This window comes from Pristiophorus japonicus, chromosome 1, assembly GCF_044704955.1.
Source record: "Pristiophorus japonicus isolate sPriJap1 chromosome 1, sPriJap1.hap1, whole genome shotgun sequence".
Lineage (NCBI taxonomy): Eukaryota > Metazoa > Chordata > Chondrichthyes > Pristiophoridae > Pristiophorus > Pristiophorus japonicus.
Window position 1 is genome coordinate 478576837 of NC_091977.1, and position 23724 is coordinate 478600560.

General features: G+C 43.9%; 1 protein-coding gene across 7 annotated transcripts in view; it reads right to left on the minus strand.

The window, feature by feature from the left end:
- Positions 1 to 23724, minus strand: part of LOC139276641 (microtubule-associated protein 4-like) — a 420834-nt gene that overhangs the window by 164030 nt on the left and 233080 nt on the right. For all 7 annotated transcript variants that reach the window (XM_070894641.1, XM_070894662.1, XM_070894653.1 and 4 more), the window contains exons 4-5: positions 6587 to 6715; positions 1847 to 1978 (exon numbers count right to left, since the gene is read on the minus strand). In XM_070894641.1, the coding sequence (XP_070750742.1) occupies positions 1847 to 1978; positions 6587 to 6715 (261 nt within the window). The remainder of the gene's footprint in view (positions 1 to 1846; positions 1979 to 6586; positions 6716 to 23724) is intronic.

The window sequence follows — 23724 nt, forward strand, 5'->3', positions numbered from 1 at the left end:
CTTGCGATAATACTGCCAGAAGGTACTGGTTGCTGGTCTGAATTGTGATTAGTGGAAGGGGGAAGGAGCAGGGATGGGAAGTAGAACCATTATTTCTGCTCACAATTGCTACTCTGCAATCCCTGCTGGAAAGTGCACATGTGGACATTGGGTAAGAAAAGGTGGGTTGTCACCATCTAGGCACACACAAAGAAAGGGTACGATAATGTAGCTGCTATGCTATTAGGTTAATAATCCACAGAACACGGGTTCAAATCTCACCATTGCATTTTGTGAATTTTAATTCAGTTTAATAAAAGTTTAATAACAGTAAAATTGACCATGTCAGATTGACATTAAAAACACAGCTGGTTCATTAATGTCCTTTAGGGAAGGAAGCCTGCTGTCCTTTGTGAGTCCAGTACCATACCAATTTAACTGCCCTCTGAAGTGGCCTAGCAAACTATTCAGTTGTATCAAACCACTCAAGACAAACACCCACCACCACTTTTTCTTAGGGTAACTAGGGATGGGTAATAAATACCGGCCTTGCCAATGACATCCACATCTCGAGAATTATTTTTTTCTTTTAAAAACAGGCATTTGAGCCAGGCACCAGAGGGCCATCAGCTCCCATGGAACATTATGTTAAAAATGGTCACGTCTTGGGGAAAAAGGAAGAGATTCAAGAAGAGACAATTAAAAAGGGTGGGTGGGAATACCTAAGGCAGATGGACAGGACTTGGTTAAGTGGTTTTCCTCATTATTAATTGGTATAACTTGAGTATTACTTGGAACAACGCCATTCATAGAATCCTAGAACATTACAGCATAGAAACAGGCATTTGACTCATCAAGTCTGTGCTGAAGCTATCCTCCACTAGCCAGAGTCTAATCCCACTCTTTCTCCTTCCCTACACTCTTCAATTTCCAGTCTAATCCCTCTCTCCTACCCATTGCCTATACCTTTAATATCCAATCCAGACTAACCCCACTCTACTTACTCCCCACATCCTTTAATATTTCTTTTTCAAATAATAATCAAGTCCTCTGTTTAAATTTTTTTAATTTTTTTTTTTATAGAGAGTTTGCTTCAACAGCTATTTGTGGCAGATAATTACATATTTTAACCAATGTCTATATGAAGTCTTTTTTTCTAAATTTCCCTTTAATTCTGTGAGTAGCTTAAAATTATGTTCTCTCACTAGTGTCTTTCTGATCAATGGAAACAATCTGTATCACTATTTTATCAGATCCCTTTAAAATGTTGAAAACTTTTAGAAGGTCAGCCTTAAACTTCACATGAGATGTTATACGGAGCCCTGTCTCCCCTCTCAGGTGACATAAAAGATCTCAACCAACATTCCTAAAGCAGATTATCTGGTCATTATTCGTGGGAGCTGGCTGTGCGCAAATTGGCTGCCATGTTTTGTACATTAGAAGAGTAACTACACTTCAAAAGGTCAATTGGCTGTAATGTGCTTTGGGATGTCGTGAAAGGTGCTGTATAAATGTAAGTTCTTTCTTTATAATGTGGTGCCCAAAACTTAATTCTCCAACTATGGCCTAACTAAAGTTTAACATTACTTCCTTGTTTTTGTATTCCGTGCCTCTAGATATAAAAGCAAAGATTCTGTTGGTTTTTATGGGTTTGTATCTGCTTCCGCTGCACCCTTTAACGACCCGCTCCATTAAAATATTGTACTATAAAGCTTTATCGTGCAATTTTCAGGAGTCCTTTTTGATTAGAACCTAACAAATAAAGCAGATTTTTGTAATTGGAGAATAATTTGGGGTTTGATGCAGGAAACTAAAACTTAAAATCTAGGCAGAAAGAGATAGTTTTCACTCCTGTGACACTGCCTACCTGCGACTTCGGCCGGAGAGTTAAGGTGCTGCAGTGCTGGGCAAGATGCTGTTATACCTTTCATTTCGTGTACAGGAAGTACCATAGGTTCGAAGTTCAACAGCTCCTCCACACCAGATCCTTCTATAGTACCTGCAGGAAACAGTAAGAACTGTTACAAAGTCACTATCACTAAAGAAGTAGTACTCAGTAAAATAATGGAATTAAAAGTGGACAAGTCCCCTGGACCTGATTGCTTGCATCCTAGGGTCCTTAAGGAAGTGGCTGTAGAGATAGTGGATGCATTGGTTGTAATCTACCAAAATTCCCTGGATTCTGGGGCGGTACCAGAGGATTGGAAAACTGCAAATTTAACACCCCTATTTAAAAAAGGAGGCAGACAGAAAGGAGGAAACTATAGACCGGTTAGCCTAACATCTGTCATTGGGAAAATGCTGGAGCCCATTATTAAGGAAGTAGTAGCAGGACATTAGGAAAAGCATAATTCAATCAAGCAGAGTCAGCATAGTTTTAAGATAAGGGAAATCATGTTTGACAAATTTGCTGGAGTTCTTCGAGGATGTAATCAGCAGGGTGGATCAGGGAGAACCAGTGGATGTGGTGTATTTAGATTTCCAGAAGGCATTCGATAAGGGGCCAAATAAAAGGTTACTGCACAAGATAAAAGTTCCCGGGTTGGGATTAATATATTAGCATGGAGAGAGGATTGGCTAACTAACAGAAAACTAAGTTGGGATAAAAGGGTCATTTTTCAGTTGGCAAACAGTAACTAGTGGGGTGCCGCAGGGATCAGTGCTGGGGCCTCAACTATTTACAATCTATATTAATGACTTGGATGAAGGGACCGAGTGTAATGTAGCCAGGTTTGCTGATGACACAAAGATAGGTGGGAAATCAAATTGTGAGGAGGTCACCAAAAATCTGCAAAGGGATATAGACAGGCTAAGTGAGTGGGCAAAAATTTGGCAGATGGAGTATAATGTAGGAAAATGTGAGGTTATCCACTTTGGCAGAAAAAATTGAAAAGTAGATTATAATTTAAATGGAGAAAAATTGCAAAGTGCTTCAGTACAGAGGGACCTGGGAGTCCTTGTGCATGAAACACAAAACGTTAGTATGCAGGTACAGCAAGTAATCAGGAAGGCAAATGGAATGTTGGCCTTTATTGCAAGGGGGATAGAGTATAAAAGCAGAGCAGTCCTGCTACAACTGTACAGGGTATTGGTAAGCCAATTTTTGTCTCCGTATTTAAGAAAGGATATACTTGCATTCGAGGGGGCTGACTTATGAAGATAGATTGAGTAGGTTGGGTCTATACTCATTGGAGTTCAGAAGAATGAGATGTGATCTTATCGAAACATATAAGATAATGAGAGGCATGGACAAGATGGATGCAGAGATTTTATTTCCACTCATGGAGGAAACTAAAACTAGGGGGCATAGTCTCAGAATAAGAGGCCGCCCATTTAAAACTGAGATGAGGAAGAATTTCTTCTCTCAGAGGGTTGTAAATCTGTGGAATTCTCTGCCCCAGAGAGCTGTGGAGGCTGGGTCATTGAATATATTTAAGGCAGAGATGGACAGATTTTTGAGCGATCAGGGAATAAAGGGTTATGGGGAGCGGGCAGGGAAGTGGAGCTGAGTCCATGATCAGATCAGCAATGATCTTATTAAATGGCGGAGCAGACTCAAGGGGTCAAATGGCCTACTCCTGCTTCTATTTCTTATGCCTGTTCCAATGATTTAGGTGGATATTAAAGGCCCTCTGGTGTTAACTTGAAGAGGACCCAAGGTCTCCTGAGATCCTGCCGCACAATCCTCCCCCAACCATCACCAAAAATAAAAATCAGATTAACGTCGTCACTCATCTCACTCTTTTGCTGGTACCTTGCTGTATGCAAAATGTAACTACACTATGTAATTCGTTCTGTGCGAAGCTTTTTGGGATGTTTGAGAGACTGTATAAATGGAAGCTTTAAAAAAAACTATCTAGCGTTATTAAAAAAAGTACAGATGATGCCAAGGTGTGGTAACAGGCTTGACCCTACATTCCAGAAATCTATAGCTCAATGATAATGGAGGAAATGAGTGCGAGAGAGAGAAAGAAAAAAAGAGAGAGAGAATTAACTTGAATTTATAAAGTGCCTTTCAAGATCGCAGGACACCCTAAAGTACTATACAGCCAATTACTTACAAAATTAGACAATTTTTGTCACCAAGATTGAGACCATCCGTTTAGCTGCCTCTGCTGCATCCCTCCCTTCCCCTTACCCACCAAGCCAAGCTTCCCCAAAGCTTCCCCCTGCCCTAGCCCTGAATTTGCATCTTTTTCTAATTTCTTTTCTATCCCTCTCCAAGCTCATCTTGTCCATGCTCTTTCGACCCTTTTTCCACAAAACTACTGATCACCTAACTTCCCTACCTGGTCCTATGCTAGCTGATATTACAAACAGTTCCTTCTCCTCGGGTCCTGTCCACCTCCCTTTCAAATCTGCCATCATCACCTATCACCTCAAAACATATACCCTTGACCCCTCTGTTCTTGTAAATTACTACCCAATCTCTAACTCATCTTTCCTCTCCAAAGTCCTTGAAGGTGTTGTCACCTTCCACACCCATGCCTATCTTTCCTGAAACTCCATGAGTGAACATCTCCAATCATGCTTCCGCCCCTGCCCAAGCACCAAAACAGCCCTGATCAAAGTTACAAATGACATCCTCTGTGACTGTGACCATGGTGTACTAGCCCTCTTCATCTTTCTTAACCTCTCCAGCCTTTGACACAGTCGACCATACCAATCCCCTCCAACACCTCTCTTCCGTTGTCCAGCTGAATGGGCCTGTCCTCACCTGGTTCCATTCTTACCTATCTAATCACAGCTGGAGGATCTCCTGCAATGGCTTCCCTTCCCAGCCCACATCATTTCCTCTGGAGTTGCCCAAGGATCCATTCTTGGCTCCCTCCTCTATATGCTGCCCCTCAGCGACATTATCTAAAGACATGATATCAGGTTTCACATGTGTGCTGATGACACCCAGCTGTACCTCACCATCATCTCTCTATAAATTTCCATTGCCTCTTTGTTGTCAGCCATCCAATTATGGTTGAGCCAGAATTCCATGATCTCAGCATCCTATTTGACCCCGAGCGGAGCTTCTGACCTCATATCCTCTCCACCACCAAGACCACCTACTTCCACCTCTAACATTGCCCAGGACTGCTCCTGCCTCAACCTATCTGCTGCTGAAACCCGCATTTATGTTTTTGATACCACCAGAATCAACAATTCCAATGCTCTTCTGGCTAGCCTTGCATCCTTCATCCTGCATAAACTAGAGCCGATCCAAAACTCTGAGGCCATTATCGCAACCTGCACCAACTCACCCATGATCCTGTGTTTTCTGACCTACATTGGTACCCAGTTCACCAAGCCTCGATTTTAAAATTCTCATCCTTGCGCTCATTCCTCCACAGCCTCACCCTTCCCCATTTGTACAACCCTCCAATAACGGTGCGTTCCTCCAACTCTGGCCTCCTGTGCATCCCCACTCCCTTTACCCCACCGTCAGCCATGCCTTCAGCCGTCTCAGCCCTAAACTCTAGAAATCTTTAAAATTCTCTGCATCTCCAGCTCTCTCACCTCTTTTCCTTTAAACCTACCACTTTGACTAAGCTTTTATTCACTCGTCCTAATATTTCCTTCTTTGGCTTGGGTGTTAAGTTTTTGTCTGAAGTGCTTTGGGACATTTTCCTACATTAATGACACTATCTAAATGCAAATAGATGATGCTGTGCAACTAGCTGCCGCATCTGCTTACATAATGGTCATTGCACTTTAAAGTAATACATAATATTCAAAGTGCTTTGAAATGGTTTCTAAAACATTATTAGGCGCTATATAAATATAAGCCTTCCCTTTTCTATTGAATAGCACGAACATACAGTTAATAGACTCGCATATTCCACCCTTCATAAACCTAAGCTCATCCAAAACGATGCTGCCCATATCCTAACTTGAAGTAAGTCCCGTTCACCCATTACTCCTGGCTCCCGGTTGAGCAATGCCTCGATTGAAAAAATCTCATCCTTGTTTTCAAATCCCTCTATAGCCTCACCCCTCCCTAGCTCTGTAATCTACTCCAGCCCTACAACCCTCTGGGATATCTGCTCTCCGTCAATTCTAGCCTCTTGCGCATCCCCGATTTTAATCGCTCCAGCACTGGCGAATTCCCTCCCTAATTCTCCAACTCTCTTTCCTCCTTTAAGACTTTCCTTAAAACCTACCTCTTCGACTAAGCTTTTGGTCATCTGCCTTAATATCTTCTTATGCAGCTAGGTGTCAAATTTCGTTCGATAACACTCCTGTGTAGTGACTTGGGACATGTTATTATGTTAAAGGCGCTATATAAATGCAAGTTATAGTAGAAATATGATATAAACAATACACGAGTCTAAAAGTTTCTCCCCATCTCCCATACATACCAAATCCGACTTATAGGTCACAATACCCTGGAGAGCTGGTGGTGGGACTGTGGTGGCGAACGGGAAGAGCAGCAAGAGAACCACACCAGGGTTCACTCACCTGCATCTTAATAATCCATTCCCAATCCGCAATTGAGGAATATAGAGTATGAGGCACCGGGAGAGAAAAGGTAGAAAACACTTCCTTTTTCTCTTTTCCCCCCAACTGAAAAAATTGTTCTCATGACCCTAAAGTTTTGAGATTTTAGGATCCTTACCAAGAAGGCTGAAGGGAGGCTCTGTGCTCATCTGTGCCGACTGCGACATCATCTCCATTATTGTCCCTTCTCCGTAATGATTACCACCAAAAGACAGCAGCTCCACATCAAACGGTGCCTTGTGTATTTCTGCAAAATAAATAAGAGCTCAAGATTTACCACCATGTCCTATTTCTCAAAGCATTGCTGGTAAAACAGTCATTTCTTGTAATAATAAAATATTTTCAGAAGAATTTTTTTTTTCTCCTCTCCTTGCCTGAAGACCCTGCTGGAGTACAGTTCCACGGCACAGTTGAATAGTCTACTGACCACCAAGCTCATATGAAAAACGGCAAGGCACCAGAGGATACTTGGTGACTGACAGCCCGGAGTCAGAATGGTAACAAAAATATTGGGAAGAAAATGAGAAGCTGCTATAGTAGATTAAGAATTGGCTGCATGCCCATAGGCAGTAAATCATTATCGATGGCTGTGGATCTGTTTGGAGAGTGTAGAGCCTTTTCTCTTTACTATCTATATTAGTGACTTCGATTAAGGGGTTTGGGCACGTTTGTGGATAATACGATCATTCGTGCGAGTGTTACAACCATGGAGGAGACTAAATAACTCAAGCAGGTCTCTATGTGTTTGGGAAATGGACCCCAAGTTTGGCAAATGCCATTTAACTTAGACAGGTACACTATTATGCATGTGGGCAGGACCAACACTACGCACACTTGCACCTTAGAAGGAACATGACTAAAGCCTGTGGTGAAAGAAAAATACCCTAGTTCATAACGCTCAAGGGTCCCAACCAATGCACAAAAACTATAGCTAAAGCCAAGAGTGTTCTGGACTATCCCTTACAAAAAAAACACACCATTTTGTCCTTTGTGCAAGACCTTGATTTAATTTAGAATTCGGAGTCCAGTTTTGAGTCCCAAACGGCAGGTGATATTGGGGGCTTTGGAAAAGGTTCAGGGGAGGGGCACAAATGATCCCCAGATTAAAACCTTAGCTACCCAGATAGCCTAAGGAACTAGGTCTATATACTTTAAAGAAGCATAGCCTCAGGGACAATTTGATTGCGATCTTAAAAAAAAACGGAAGGACGAGATTGTGAGCACGTTGTTCAATTATTTCAATTTGATAGGTTAGGGAATCATGCATATAAATTACACAGGTGAGGAAATAGGTTAGATGTTAGGCAGTTCATGGTCAATGTGATCTCCTGGACTAGTTTTGACCACCTAAATAGATCAGAGAGGAATGTTTCAGGTCTTTCCCTGCCCTAATCGGCCCTTGGTTTTTGATCTGGTTTTTCATTTCTCCCAGGAGACAATATGGCATCTAGTGGGTAGAGACTCTCTTGATCTAATACACAAGGCATCATAACTGCATGGGACAAGCTAGATGGACCAGCTGTTTTCTCCTAACCAATGTTTTTGTCTGGCTGTAAAATGGGGGTGGGGTTGTAAAGAAAAAACATTGATCTAAATGAGGAAAAAATATACTTTTGATTAGTTTTAATACATGTAACTAATATTAAATGCAAGTCTTTCTTTCTGTTGAATGAAAGCAGGGGCGAGGTTACTGTGTCTTCACAGACAAATGGTATAATATACACCTCTGCCCTGCAAATACATGGTATAGATGAGAAGCTTCCATACTCAGTGGCCAAGCTACATCAGTTGGTGGCAATCATTTTCATTCCTCAAAAATAAATCCATAACCTCCGTCTTACCACCTGAAGGTTGGTGCCTTATTCCAATATGACCATGATATGGTGCACCATCACTCCTCATCCTCTCTGCAGCCATCGACATAATCAACCACACCATCCTCCTCCAAAGACTTTCCTCCATTGTCCAGCTCAGTGGGACTACCCTCGCTTGGTTTCACTCTTGCCTATCCGATTGTTGCCAGAATATCTCCAGCAATGTCTGCTTTTCCTGCCCTTGCACCATTACCAGCAGAATCCCCCAATGATTTGTTCTTGGAACTCATCCTACATAAGAAAATAAAATAAACCACAGGAGCAGGAGTAGGCCATACGGCCCCTCGAGCCTGCTCCGCCATTTAATTAGATCATGGCTGATCCGATCATAGACTCGGGTCCAATTCCCTGCCAGCTTCCCATAACCCTTAATCCCTTATCGGTTAAGAAACTGTCTATCTCTGTCTTAAATTTATTCAATGTCCAGGCTTCCACAGCTCTGAGGCAGCGAATTCCACAGAATTTCCAACCCTCTGAGAGAAGAAATTTCTCCTCATCTCAGTTTTAAATGAGTGTGCCCTTATTCTAAGATTATGCCCTCTAGTTCTAGTCTCCCCTATCAGTGGAAACATCCTCTCTGCATCCACCTTGGCAAGCCCCCTCATAATCTCATACGTTTCGATAAGATCACCTCTCATTCTTCTGAATTCTAATGAGTAGAGACCCAACCTCCTCAACCTTTCCTCATAAGTCAACCCCCTCATCTCTGGAATCAACCTAGTGAACCTTCTCTCTTCTCTTCTCTGCCTCCAAAGCAAGTATATCCTTTCTTAAATATGAGATCCAAAACTATGCGCAGTATTCCAGGTGTGGCCTCACCAATACCCGGTATAACTGTAGCTTGACTTCCCTGCCTTTATACTCCATCCTCTTTGCAATAAAGGCCAAGATGCCATTGGCCTTCCTAATCACTTGCTGTAACTGCATACAAACCTTTTGTGTTTCATGCACCAGTACCCCCAGGTCCCACTGTACTGCAGCACTTTGCAATTTTTCTCCATTTAAATAATTACTTGCTCTTTCATTTTTTTTCTGCCAAAGTGCATGACCTCACACTTTCCAACATTATACTCCATCTACCTTATGATGATAGATTGAGTAGACTGGGTCTTTATTCGTTGGAGTTCAGAAGCATGAGGGGTGATCTGATAGAAACATTTAAAATAATGAAAGGGATAGACAAGATAGAGGCAGCGAGGTTGTTTCCACTGGTCGGGGAGACTAGAACTAGGGGGCACAGCCTCAAAATACGGGGGAGCCAATTTAAAACCGAGCTGAGAAGGAATTTCTTCTCCCAGAGGGTTGTGAATCTGTGAAATTCTCTGCCCAAGGAAGCAGTTGAGGCTAGCTCATTGAATGTATTCAAATCACAGATAGATAGGTTTTTAACCAATAAGGGAATTAAGGGTTACGGGGAGCGGGCGGGTAAGTGGAGCTGAGTCCACGGCCAGATAAGCCATGATCTTGTTGAATGGCGGAGCAGGCTCGAGGGGCTAGAAGGCCTACTTCTGTTCCTAATTCTTATGTTCTTATGGCAATTTTATGCCTATTTATGTCCTTTTGCAGGTTTTTTGGGTCCTCCTCACACATTGCTTTTCCTCCCATCTTTGTATAGTCAGCAAACTTGGCAATGTTACACTCGGTCCCTTCTTCCAAGTCATTAATATAGATTGTAAATAGTTGGGGTCCCAGCACTGATCCCTGCGGCACCCCACTAGTTACTGATTGCCAACCCGAGAATGACCCATTTATCCCGACTCTCTGTTTTCTGTTAGTTAGCCAATCCTCTATCCATGCTAATATATTACCCCAACCCCATGAACTTTTATCTTGTGCAGTAACCTTTTATGTGGCACCTGGTCAAATGCCTTCTGGAAGTCCAAATACACCACATCCACTTTATCCACCCTGTTCATTACATCCTCAAAAAATTCCAGCAAATTTGTCAAACATGACATCCCCTTCATAAATCCATGCTGACTCTGCCTGACCGAATTATGCTTTTCCAAATGTCCTGCTACTGCTTCTTTAATAATGGACTCCAACATTTTCACAACCACAGATGTTAAACTAACTGGTCTAAAGTTTCCTGCTTTTTGTCTGCTTCCTTTTTTAAATAGGGAAGTTACATTTGCAGTTTTCCAATCTGCTGGGACTTCACAAGAATCCAGGGAATTTTGGTAAATTACAACCAATGCATCCACTATTCCTGCCACTACTTCTCTTAAGACCCTAGAATGCAAACCATCAGATCCAGGGGATTTATCCGCCTTTAGTCCCATTATCTTATTGAGCACCATCTGCTTAGTGATTGTAATTGTGTTAAGTTCCTTCCCCCCCCTCCCCCGCCTACCCCATAGCCTCTTGACTATCCACTGTTGGGATATTGTTGGTGTCCTCTACCGTAAAGACTGATACAAAATATTTGTTCAGAGTTTCTGCCATTTCCATGTTCCCCATTACTAATTCCCGGTCTTGTCCTCTAAGGGACCAACATTTACTTTAGCTACTCTTTTCTTTTTTATATACCTATAGAAATTCTTGCTATCTGTTTTTATATTTTGTGCTAGTTTACTTTCATAGTCCATCTTCCCTTTCTTAATAATTTTTTTAGTCATTCTTTGCTGGCTTTTAAAAGCTTCCCAATCTTCTGTCCTCATCTACAAGCTGCCCCATGGTGACATCATCCCCGCACATGGGGTCACCAGCCACATGTTTGCTTACACTCAGCTCCACCACTCGACCTCTTCTCTTATCCCTCTATTGTTGGTGTTGACTGATTGCTTGTCTGATATCCTATCTTGGACAAGTTGAAATTCCCCGAGTTAAACATCGAGACGACTGAAACCACCGCCTTCACATTCCGCCACAAACTCAGTACCCTCGCCACCGATTCTATCCCCCTCCCTGGGCATCGTCTCAGACTCAACGAGTCTGTTCGCAAGCTGTGTCCTTTTCAATCCCTAGCTGAATTTATGACCCAATATCCTCTCAGACACAAAGACCATCTACTTCCATCTCCATAAAATCGCACCCATCCACCCCTACCTCAGCCCATCTACTGCAGAGAGCCTCAAACATGCCTTTGACATCTCCAGGCTCATCTAATCCAATGCTTTCCTGGCAGGCCTCCCATTTTCCATCAGCTCATCCAAATCTCTGCTGCCCACAGCCTATCCCAGCACCATTCTGCTCACCCACCTTTTCTGACCTACGTTGGCTGCTCGTCCCCCAACACCTGAAATTTAAAATTCTCACCCTCGTATTTAAATCACTACACGGCTTTGCTCCTCCCCATCTTTGTATACCTGCAAGCGTACGCCCACCCCCCCCTTACCTAACCCCCATTCCTCGACACTGGCCTCTTGTGTAGCCCCCTTCCCATTGTTCTACCTTTGGCAGTTGCTTCCTCAGCCGTACAGGACCCATACTCTGGATTTCCCTCCTTAAAACCCACCTCTATGACCAAACTTTTGGTCACCCTTTGTCTTCTTTGTCTTGGCATTCATATTAGTTTGATTATGTCTCTATGAAGCATTTTAGGACATTTTGATTAAAAGTTCTTCATTCAGAGAATTTGGCTCAGATTTTAGCTTCTGGTGGATTCCCCTCTCAGGCCGGAGTTAAAATTACAGTCCGGTCTCACTGATGTCATTGGCTGCAATGTGCCTATGTAAAAAAGGACTTTGTTGGCTCTGGGCAGGTCCTTGCTGCAGTTAAAATTGCAGTTGTAGCAATCATGGCGGCTTTCGGACAGGCAAGAGCCAGGGCGATTTAAACTGCCCAACCGCCAGGTTTCTGCTGAGCGAGTAGGATTAAAATCACACCCTTGGTAATTGGGGGAATATATACATTTTTAAGATCTAAAGTTGACACTTTGACTATGTAGTAGACCCAGGAGTACCCATTCCCCTGTGCACCCATCTGTACCTTCCAAAAGTCTTGAAGAGTCAGGTGGTGTAAGAAATATGTTGAAAACATTTAAAATCTTGTGCACCGATTCGGTGTCTTGCTGTATTCTGTTGGTCCTGTATAATTACTTTACCTGTAAATATATCTACTAGTTTAGCCTAAATGCCACCATCTGGCATTTGTCGCCTTCTTTGAGTGGACAGGAAAGTATGGTGCTCAGTCCACATGGTCTCTAGTGCACAATACTGGGTTAGTCCGATGTTACACTGTCCCATTCACATCACACAAAGGTGCAAGTTTCAGGCCATAGGACACTCATGTCTGCTTATGGAAACTTTTTTTTTTAATTAGTTCCAGGATATGGGCGTTGCTGGCAATGACAGCATTTATTGCCCATCCCTAATTGCTCGAGACATTGGTGGGAAGCCGCCTTGAACCTGCAGTCCCACAGTGCTGTTAGGGAGGGAGTTCCAGGATTTTGACCCAGCGATGACGAAGGACCGTCGATATATTTCCAAGTCAGGATGGTGTGTGACTTGGAGGGGGACCTGCAGGCGATGGTGCTCCCATGCGCCTGCTGCCCTTGTCCTTCTAGGTGGTAGAGGTCACGGGTTTGGGAGGTGCTACCGAAGAAGCCTTGGCGAGTTGCTGCAGTGCATCTTGTAGATGGTACACACTATAGTCATAGTGTACCAGTGGTGGAGGGAGAGAATGTTTAAGGTGGTGGATGGGGTGCCAATCAAGCTGGCTGCTTTGTCCTGGATGGTGTCGAGCTTCTTGAGTGTTGTTGGAGCAGCACTCATCCAAGCAAGTGGAGAGTATTCCATCGATTTGTGCCTTGTAGATGGTGCAAAGTCTTTGTGGAGTCAGGAGGCGAGACACTCGCCACAGAATACCCAGCCTCTGACCTGCTTTTTTTGCACAGTATTTATGGTGACCCTCAGGATGTTGATGTTGGGGGATTTGGCAACGGTAATGCCGTTGAATGTTATGGGGAGGTTGGACTCTCGCCACGTGGAGATAATTATTGCCTGGCACTTGTGGCACGAATGTTACTTGTCACTTATCAGCCCAAGCCTGAATGTCATCCGTCTTGCTGCATGCGGGCAGCTAAATCCAAAACTAGGGTCTTAAATCTAAATAAAGCAAACTACGTAGGTATGAGGGGCGATTAGGCTAAGGTAGATTGGGAAACGACATTAAAAGGTATGACGGTAGGCAAGCAATGGCTAGTTTTAAAGAATTAATACATAGTTTACAACAAACATAGATGAGGAGAAACTTCTATACTCAGTTGTGAGCATGTGGAATTCTCTACCACAGAAAGTTGTTGAGGCCAGTTCGTTAGATATATTCAAAAGGGAGATAGATGTGGCCCTTACGGCTAAAGGGATCATGGAGTATGGAAAGAAAGCAGGAATGGGGTACTGAAGTGCATGATCAGCCATGATCATATTGAATGGTGGTGCAGGCTCAAAGGGCCGAATGGCCTACTCCTGCACCTATTTTCTATGTTTCTATTACTTTGAGGCACAAAAACTCCATAGGAAAAGTAGTCCAACTGTGGCTAACAAGAGAAGCGGATTGGAAGATAGTAAATGTAACCCCACTAGTTAAGAAAGGAGGGAGAGAGAAAACGATACAGAAAACCAACCCCTGGGAACACCACTATATATCTTCCCCCAGTCTGAAAAACAACCGTTCACCACTACACTGGGTTTCTCGTCACTTAGCCAATTTCGTATCCATGCTGCCATTGTCCCTTTTATTCCATGGGCTTTGCTGGCAAGCCTATTATATGGCACTTTGTTGAATGCCTTTTGGAAATCCATGTACACCACATCAACCCCATCAAGTTGATTAAACACGATTTGCCTTTCGCAAATCTGTGCTGGCTTTCCTTAATTAATCCACACTTGTCCAAGTGACTGTTAATTTTGTCCCTGATTATAGTTTCTAAAAGCTTCCCCACTACCAAGGTTAAACTGACCGGGCTATAGTTGCTGGGTTTATCTTTACACTCCTTTTTGAACAAGGGTGTAATATTTCCTCCAAGAGGAATTTCTTCTTTCAGGGGGTTATAAATCTGTGGAATTCTCTGCCCCAGAAAGCTGTAGAGGCTGGGTCATTGAATATATTTAAGGCGGAGATAGACAGATTTTTGAGCGGTAAGGAAGTAAAGGGTTATGGGGAGCGGGCAGGGAAGTGGAGCTGAGCCCATGATCAGATCAGTCATGATATTATTGAGTGGCGGAGTAGGCTCGAGGGGCCAAATGGCCGACTCCTGCTCCTAGTTCTTATGTTCTTATTTGCAATTCTCTAGTCCTCTGGCACCACCCCCATTTCTAAGGAGGATTGGAAGATAATGGCCAGTACCTCGGCGATTTCTTCAATCATTTCCCTCAGCGTCCATGGCTGATCTGATCTTGGCCTCAACTCCACTTCTTTGCCCGCTCCCCATAACCCCCAACTCCCTTATCATTCCAAAATCTGTCTATCTCCACCTTAAATATATTCAATGACCCAGCCTCCACTGCTCTCTGGGGTAGAGAATCCCACAGATTCACGACCCTCAGAGAAGAAATTCCTCCTCATTCCCGTTTTAAATGGGCGACCCCTTATTCTGAAACTATGCCCCCAAGTTCTAGATTCCCCCACGAGGGGAAACATTCTCTCTGCATCTACCCTGTCAAACCCCCTCAGACTCTTACATGTTGCAATAAGATCATCTCTCATTCTTCTAAACTCCAATGAGTATAGGCCCAACCTGTTCAACTTTCTTCATAAGACAAACCTTTCATCTCGGGAATCAACCTCGTGAACCTTCTCTGAACTGCCTCCAATACAATTATACTCCTCTTTAAATAAGGAGACCAAAATTGTATGCAGTACTCAAGGTGTGATCTCGCCAACAGTTGTAGCAAGACTTCCCTACTTTTATACTCCATCCCCCTTGCAATAAAGGCCAACATTCCATTTGCCTTCCTAATTACCAGCTGTACCTGCATACTAACTTTTAGTGTTTCATGTTCAAAGACCCCTAGATCCCTTTGTACCTCAGCATTTTGTAATCTCTCCATATTTAAATAATAATTTGCTTTTTTATTTTTCCTACCAAAGTGGATAACCTCACATTTTCCCACATTATTCTCCATCTGCCAGATTTTTGCCCTCGCAGTTGGCCTATGTCCATTTACTGATTCTTTGCATCCTCCTCACAATTCGCTTTCCTACCTATCTTTGTATCAGCAGCAAATTTGGCTACATTACATTCGGTCCCTTCATCCAAGTCATTAATCTAGATTGTAAATAGTTGATGCACCAGCACTGATCCCTGTGGCACCCCACTAATTATAGTTTACAAACCTGAAATGACCCATTTATCCCAACTCTCTGTTTTCTGTTAGCTAGCCAATCCTGTCTCTATCCATGCTAATATATTACCTCCAACCCCGTGAGCTCTCATCTTGTACAGTAACCTTTTATGTGGCACCTTATTGAATGCCTTCTGGAAATCCAAATACACATCCACCCTGCTGACTACATTCTCAAAGAACTCCAGCAAATTTGTCAAACTTGATTTCCCTTTCATAAAACCATGCTGACGCTGCTTGACTATTATGATGTTCTAAATGTCCTGCTACTACTTTCTTAATAATGGACTCCAACATTTTCCCAATAACAGATGTTAGGTTAACTGGTCTATAGTTTCCTGCTTTCTGTCTCCTCTTTTCTTAAATAGAGGCATTAGATTTGCGGTTTTCCAATCCGCTGGGACCTCTCCAGAATCCAGGGAATTTTGGTACATTACAACCAATGCATCCACTTTCTCTTCAGCCACTTCTGTTAAGACAGGCCATCAGGTCCAGGGGACTTGTCCACCTTAGTCCCATTATTTTACCGAGTACTCTTTCTCTAGTGATAGTGACTATTTTAAGTTTTCCCCCGGAGGGGGCCCAAGTTTCGGCTGGAGTTGGTCCTTTTTTTTTTGGAGCAACTAGTTTAGTTTGGAGTATCTTAGAAATTGCGATTAGTTTGCTCCAGTTCTAGTGAGTTAGTTTCGTAACGTTTTAGTTCAGTTTTTTTTTCAAAAGGGGGCGTCACCAGCCACTTATGCCTGTTTTGCAAGTTTAGGCAGCGAAAAGTTACTCCAAACTAAATTAGAATGGAGTAAGTGTCAACTTTTGTACACTCAGAAAAACCTTGCGTACACTATAGAAATTAGGCGCAGGTAGCCAGAGACTGGGCGGGGGGGGGGGCGGGGGAATGGGAGGAGGGAAGTTAGGGAATTTTCCAAAGTATTAAAACTTCACTTTTAGCAATAAAGAGCCATCATCAATAATAAATGACAACTCAATAAATCAACAAATCAATAAATATATCAATAACTAAAAAACTAAATTAAAAAAAAAAATCAATAAATCAGTAAATACAAAATTATTACTGCAGCACCTATCCGGTTCGAGAGCACCAGGAGCACACCAACAGCACACGCAGCCCGCCGCCGGGGAAAGGTTCGGGTGGAGCCCCGGCGCCGGGGAAGGGTTCGGGCGGAGCCCCGCCGCCGGGGAAGAGTTCGGGCGGACCCCGCTGCCGGGGAAGAGTTCGGGCGGACCCCGCTGCCGGGGAAGAGTTCGGGCGGACCCCGCTGCCGGGGAAGAGTTCGGGCGGGGGCCCGCCAAAGAGCTGGTCGGGCTGCCCCATTGCGGAGGTGATGTTCGGGCGAGTCGGCGAGGAGGCCTCAAAGTCAGGGCAGTGGCGACGAGGCGAGGGACGATGAGGCAGGCAGGCCACTTGACCCAGGATAGGGGCGGCGAACATCACGACGTCCCTTCGGCCGGGGATAGGGTCGCCCAGAGACAGGACGCGCTGGGAGGGCCAGGAGCTACTGCGGAAGCGCGCAGACTCCACTGCACACTCGCGCAGCTGCCGGCACTCTTTTCGGCGCAGGACTGTAGTTCCGCCCCCAGCTGCTTGTGCTGCGCCGCGCCGACTGCTGAACAGGCCTGCCGAACACAGAGAATCGTGAGGTAAGTTTGAGGCGCGCTTTTAATTCTACAAAATCGGCGGGCCTCTCCGAGGTGCGCCGTTCTGCGGGACAGCCGAAACTTGGGCCCATGGTCCCTAATCGGATCCACCCATCCGTTTATTATTTATATGTCTATAGAAGACTTTTGGATTACCTTTTATGTTAGCTGCATTGCTGAGAGTTTGGAACCACATATAGGTAAGGACGGCAGATTTCCTTCCCTAACTATTTACAATCTATATTAACGACTTGGAAGAAGGGACTGAGTGTAACATAGCTAAATTTGCTGACGATACAAAAATGGGAGGAAAAGCAATATGTGAGGAGGATACAAAAAATCTGCAAAAGGACATAGACAGGCTAAAATTTGACAGATGGAGTATAATGTTGGAAAGTGTGAGGTCATGCACTTTGGCAGAAAGAAAATCAAAGAGTAAGTTATTATTTAAATGGAGAAAGATTGCAAAGTGCCGCAGTATAGTGGGACCTGGGGGTACTTGTGCATGAAACACAAAAGGATAGTATGCAGGTACAGCAAGTGATCAGGAAGGCCAATGGTATCTTGGCCTTTATTGCAAAAGGGATGGAATATAAAAGCAGGGAAGCTTTACTACAGCTATATAAGGTATTGGTGAGGCCACACCTGGAACACTGTGTGCAGTTTTGGTTTCCATATTTACGAAAGGATATGTACTTGCTTTGGAGGCAGTTCAGAGAAGGTTCATTAGTTTGATTCCGGGGATGAGGGGCTTGACTTATGAGGAAAGGTTGAGTAGGTTGGACCTCTACTTATTGGGATTCAGAAGAATGAGAGGTGATCTTATCAAAACGTATACGATTGTGATGGGCTTAACAAGGTGGATGCAGAGAGGATGTTTCCACTGATGGGGGAGACTAGAACTAGAGAGTATGATCTTAGAATAAGGGCCCGCCCATTTAAAACAGGGATGAGGAGAAATTTCTTCTCAGAGGGTTGTAAATCTGTAGAATTCGCTGCCTCAGAGAGCTGTGGAAACTGGGACATTGAATATATTTAAGGCAGAAATAGAGAGTTTCTTAAACGATAAGGGGATAAGGGGCTATGGGGAGCAGGCGGGGAAGTGGAGCTGAATCCATGATCAGATCAGCCATGATCTTATTAAATGGCGGAGCAGGCTGAGGGGCTGCATGGCCTACTCCTGTTGCTATTTCTTATGTTCTTATGTAAAAGGACATTAGTGAACCAGATGGGTTTTTACGACAATCTGATAATTTTGTGGTCATCATATTAGCTTTTTATTCCAGATTTATTTAATTAACTAAATTAAAATTCCCCAGTTGCTATGGTGGGATTTGAACTCACGTCTCCAGATCATTAGTCTAGTCCTCTGGATTACTAGTCCAGAAACATACCCAGTATGCTACAGTCCCTGTAAACTGGAAACTGCCCTTTTTAAAGGAGTGAGCATGTGAAAAGTGTTGGGAATAAATTCCAAATTGTAACACTGAAATCCTGTCTACCTCTACAGCTGGATATTAAAAATCCCATCCCACTATTGTAAGAGCAGGGAGGCATCTGTGTGTCCTGGCCAACATCCCTCCCTCAACCAACACCACAAAAACAAATTAACTGGTCATTCATCTCAGTACTGTTTGTGAGGCATTGTTGCATTTTTTAAGCATTTCATTATGTAAAATGCTTTGAGATTTTCAATGTGACAGGTACAATACCAGTATTAAAACTTTTTTGTTTACTTTCATCCTAATTTAAAACCTTTGGCTTACAAATCTTTATAAAGAACACCAACAGCTGCACTGTTTATGTGGAGCTCAAAATACACAAAGACATTCCCTGATATTAAATTACTCTGCCTATTGCACACATCTGGTCTCTGCTAATCACCGTATAAAGACAAGCATTACACCTTCATTTTGTCATTTAGTTTACTTAACATGCTAGTACCAAGATCTACAACCAGTTTCTTGTTCTACAACTCAAAATGCTCTCTCCAGACACCCAACTTTTGGAGGGGTAAAATCTACAATTGTGCCACTGGGCATTTTCCACAGCTCAAGTAGACAGATGATGAAATCTTAGCATCAACATTAATCTTGGTTATTAATTCTGACGAGAGCACTGTTTAACCGTCACACTGTTTAATGAACTGAATGACCAGATCCAATCAATATATTTTCTGACTGGCTGGTTTTATTAAGGACATGCTATTCTCTACTATTCAGCAGCTCTGCTCATCTGTAAAAGCAATTTTGGCAGAGCACAAATAGGCTTTTCCTGCAGGTTGTGAGTGTTTCCTTTGTTTTCCTCATGTACCTCAAGTGTGAAACCACATGAATACAATTAAATGGATGCGCTAAGCTCCCTCTAATGGCTCAGTGGGTAAATACACTTGTTACGAAACTACTTACTTGATCCAAGAGTTAAAGAAAGAAAGACTTGCACTTATATAACGTCTTTCACGAACACCTGACGTATCAAAGCGCTTCACAGCCAATGAATTAGTTTTGGAATGTCGTCACTGTTATAATTTGGAAAACGCGGCAACCAACTTGCGCCCAGCAAACTCCCACAAACATCAATGTGATAATGACCAGATAATTTGTTTTTGTTATGTTGGTTGAGGGATAAATATTGGCCAGGGCACCGGGGATAACTCTCCTGCTCTTTATCGAAATAGTGCCATGGGATCTTTTATGTCCACATGAGGGGGCAGACGGGGCCTCAGTTTAATGTCTCATCCAAAAGACTGTACCTCCAACAATGCAGCACTCCCTCAGCACTGCACTGGAGTGTCAGTCTAGATTTGTGTGCTCGAGTTCCTGGAGTGAGATTTGAATCCACAACCTTTTGACTCAGAGGCAAATGTGCTACCCAGTGATCCACAGTTGAGGGAAATTGGTTCGTTTTAATTTTACCTGAAAGGACATTTCTGCCGGGCTAAATGGTTACACATGTACAAGATTAAATTTGAGACAGACTCCCACAAAGATAACTGCTGCCAATTTAATGCCTCAGATTTGACAGGGTCTGTTTCTGTTGTATGTTTGTACTCCCTCTCCAAAAGGTGCAGGCTCACAGCTTTAGTAGATATCCAACTATCACACGAAAGTTAAAATGTAGACAGCCAGAGGTTAAAAGTCCATGTTTCTACTTTTGGATCTGGGATTGAATCTAGCCGATTTCCTTCCAATTCAGAGGCAATTCTTTTTCCCCCACACAATTCAGAGGGATTCTTCTCCCCCGCCCCAATTAATTGAGACACTCCTTTCCCCTCTTTCAATTCAGAGGTATTCATCCCACTTCTATTCCCCTCCCCTATTTCACGGAAACACTCTTCTTCCCCGCCCCGTTCTCCCCCCCCCCCACACCCCAATGGGTAGAAAGACAGAAACACGGTTACCTCAGGCCAGATGGTCTGGCAGTATTAGATGCCAAGTCATTGCCGTGAAAGGTACGGGATACATCTGAGAAGGGTGAACTGGGAATAACACCAAGTGCTAGCCCAGGCTTGATGGCTTCCCACACGAAAAGTAGATACATGTGTATCTCAGCGATGCAGACAATCTTGAGCAGAAAGCCTAGCTGGCCCTGGCAACCACACAATCCAGAACGATCATGTGTGCAATCATAGGTGAGTTTTACCAGCCTTCTGGACCAATCTGATATCTGCAAACTTGATGGACAGCAGATGGAGACAATACCCACCCACCCCGATTTATATACATAAGACATCTCTAATGTACCAGACCTATGCTACACATCCTTCGCTTGTGGCCTTCAGAAGAGCTGCTGCACCACACGTCTCTGGATCTCCATTTACAGCCCTGCCCAGCTGTATGTAATTCAGCATTGTTCCTTCCCTGTATAACTTTAACAGAAAAAAGAAAGACTTGCACTTGTATAGCACCTTTCACAACCTCAAGGCATCCCAAAGCGCTTTACAGCTAATGAAGAACCAGCTGTCTTACAGGATCCACCTCTCCCCTCCTCCCTGTGGGAGAATTACAGTTATAAAGTGATGTTCCATTGCATGCTGATGCAGCAAGTGGGCCTCAAGAAAGGCTTTCAGCAGAAAGTTGGCAAGCCATCTAATATGTCCTTGCTATACAGTATAAATGCACACGAGGCCCATACTTGAGAGAAGGTCACTCTGTGACCAGTTACCTTTATTACCAAGACCTCAAGTGATGAAGGTGGGTGGAGCTTCCCCTTTTATACCTGAAAGTCCAGGTTAGGTGTGTCTCCCACAAGTTCACCCCCTTGTGGTCAATGTTCTCAAGGTGTACAACTTAGATCAGCTTATACATGGGTTACAATGATAGTTGAATACATGACATCATCCATCCAGATATACCATATCAACAGAATATGTCTGGGAAAAGAGTTTTACACAAAATAACCAACACACACCAACTCTGTTCTAGTCTATGTACACAGCCTAGGGACAGCTCTTCATACTATGATTATTCATAGATGATGACATTAGTTCAGTTGCATAAACTTCAGAGCCACTTTGCGTGCCTCCCCACAGCTCAATTTGATAATGCTTTTTGGTTCTTTCAGACAGAGTTATTCCAAAAGTAAAAAAGTTCCAGCTGGACGCATTGGTTAAGTTTACCTTATGAAATTTCTGGCATTTGTCACCATCAAACATCCGCTATTGAGAGATATGAGCTAAAGCTCAGTCACGCATAAAAAAAACACACATATACAAAAAGGGTATAAACCATAGGATTTGTGCCAACTTAAGGGACAGGCAGCCACAATACATTTACAGCCTCAACAGTGCCGGCGAGCTGGCCAACAGATGGGGAGAAAGAGCTGGTAGCATCACAACCAAACCTAATATTGTATTCACAGACCCACTATCCAGCAGGAATCACTCGCTAATGATCGGCAAGAACTGAGTTTCTCTCCTCCAAGTAAAATTTATTAATATCAACAGCGCCACTCCCAACATGTTTCATTTTGTGCAATGTGCTCTATAAGGCTCTCCTCAAGCTCAGCTTCCTTTCCTCTGCCTCCACATGGGTGGTTTATAGTGTTGCTACCAGGCATTTAAAGCAAATCAGCCTGAGATACAACAATAAAAGGCATTCAAAATTCTGATATACTTTGATAAGGTAATTAGCCACTTCAGGGAGCAGTGCGAGCTGGTGCAGGAGGGAGATGGCAGCGAATAGTGATGTCATCAAGATCCAGGTCGGTGATTGGAGCGTGGGCAGATACAGCAGGAGCAGCGAGAAACTGTGGAGGGATGTGATCAGGGCCCAGGAGAAGCGTGAGTTTGGGGCCAAGCTCCCAGGGGCAGCACGGGCCAGCCCACACTGCGATATGTGTGCGCATTAGATCCGTGCAGCAGAGCAGGTCTCCAGTCGTCTTGGATAATCCTTGCCACTGGCCCAAGCCCTAGTTCTGTCAAGCCCGTGTGGTGGCTGGTGTGCAACGGGCACCACACGCTAAAAAAATCTACGCACAGGCATCTTCCACCCTTTAGGATGTAGTTCAGGACCTGGAACATTAGGTCCTTCATTGAAACATCTGTGAACTCATCCTTTTTGGCATGGAAGCAAGTCATCCTCGTTTCAATGACGATGAATTATCAAAAACGATTTCTACTTTAAAAAAAATTTTTTTTTTTTTACATATCCAAAATAGCCAAGGGCAAAATGGGGAGATTTTATTAACACAGCAAGAGTTGTTACGATCTGGCATGCACTGTCTGAAAAGGTGCTGGAAGCAGATATAATAGTAACTTTCAAAAGTGAATTGGATATTATATACTTGAAAAGGAGAAATTTGCAGGGCTATGAGGAAGAGCAGGGGAGTGGAACTAATTGAATAGCTCTTTCAAAGAGCCAGCACAGGCTTGATAGGCCGAATGGTTTCCTTTGGTGCTGTATGATTATATTGGTCAGTGAGTTAGTAGCTAGGGGCATAAATTTATCAGTGTAACTATTTGTACTGCACATTTTTTGACAAACATGTGACTGTCAAGTCCTCTCCCCCCACCCCGGCCTCTCTCGTCCGCGGCCCCTGAATCATTCCCACCACGTGGTGCTGAGAAGCAGGACCGGCGGCCCGAGACTCTGCTGAGGTCCCGACTCTCTTCGACCGCTCAGGCCCCGGTCACGACTCTCCCCCCACCCACCCCCAACTCTCCTCCTTCCCCTCCCTCCGACTCACTTTCTCTTCTCTCCTCCCCACGACCCCCCCCCCCCCCCCCCCCCCCGCAAAGACAACTGACTTTCTCTCTCTCTCCCACCCTCCACCACCCCCCGGACTCACTTTTACACTCTCCCCTCCCCCCGACTCTCTCTCTCCAACACCCCCCCCCGACTCTCTCACTCGCCCCCCCGACTCTCTCTCTGCCCCCCCCGACTCTCTCTCTGCCCCCCCCGACTCACTTTCCCTCTCCCTCTCCCCCCACTTCCTCTCTCTCC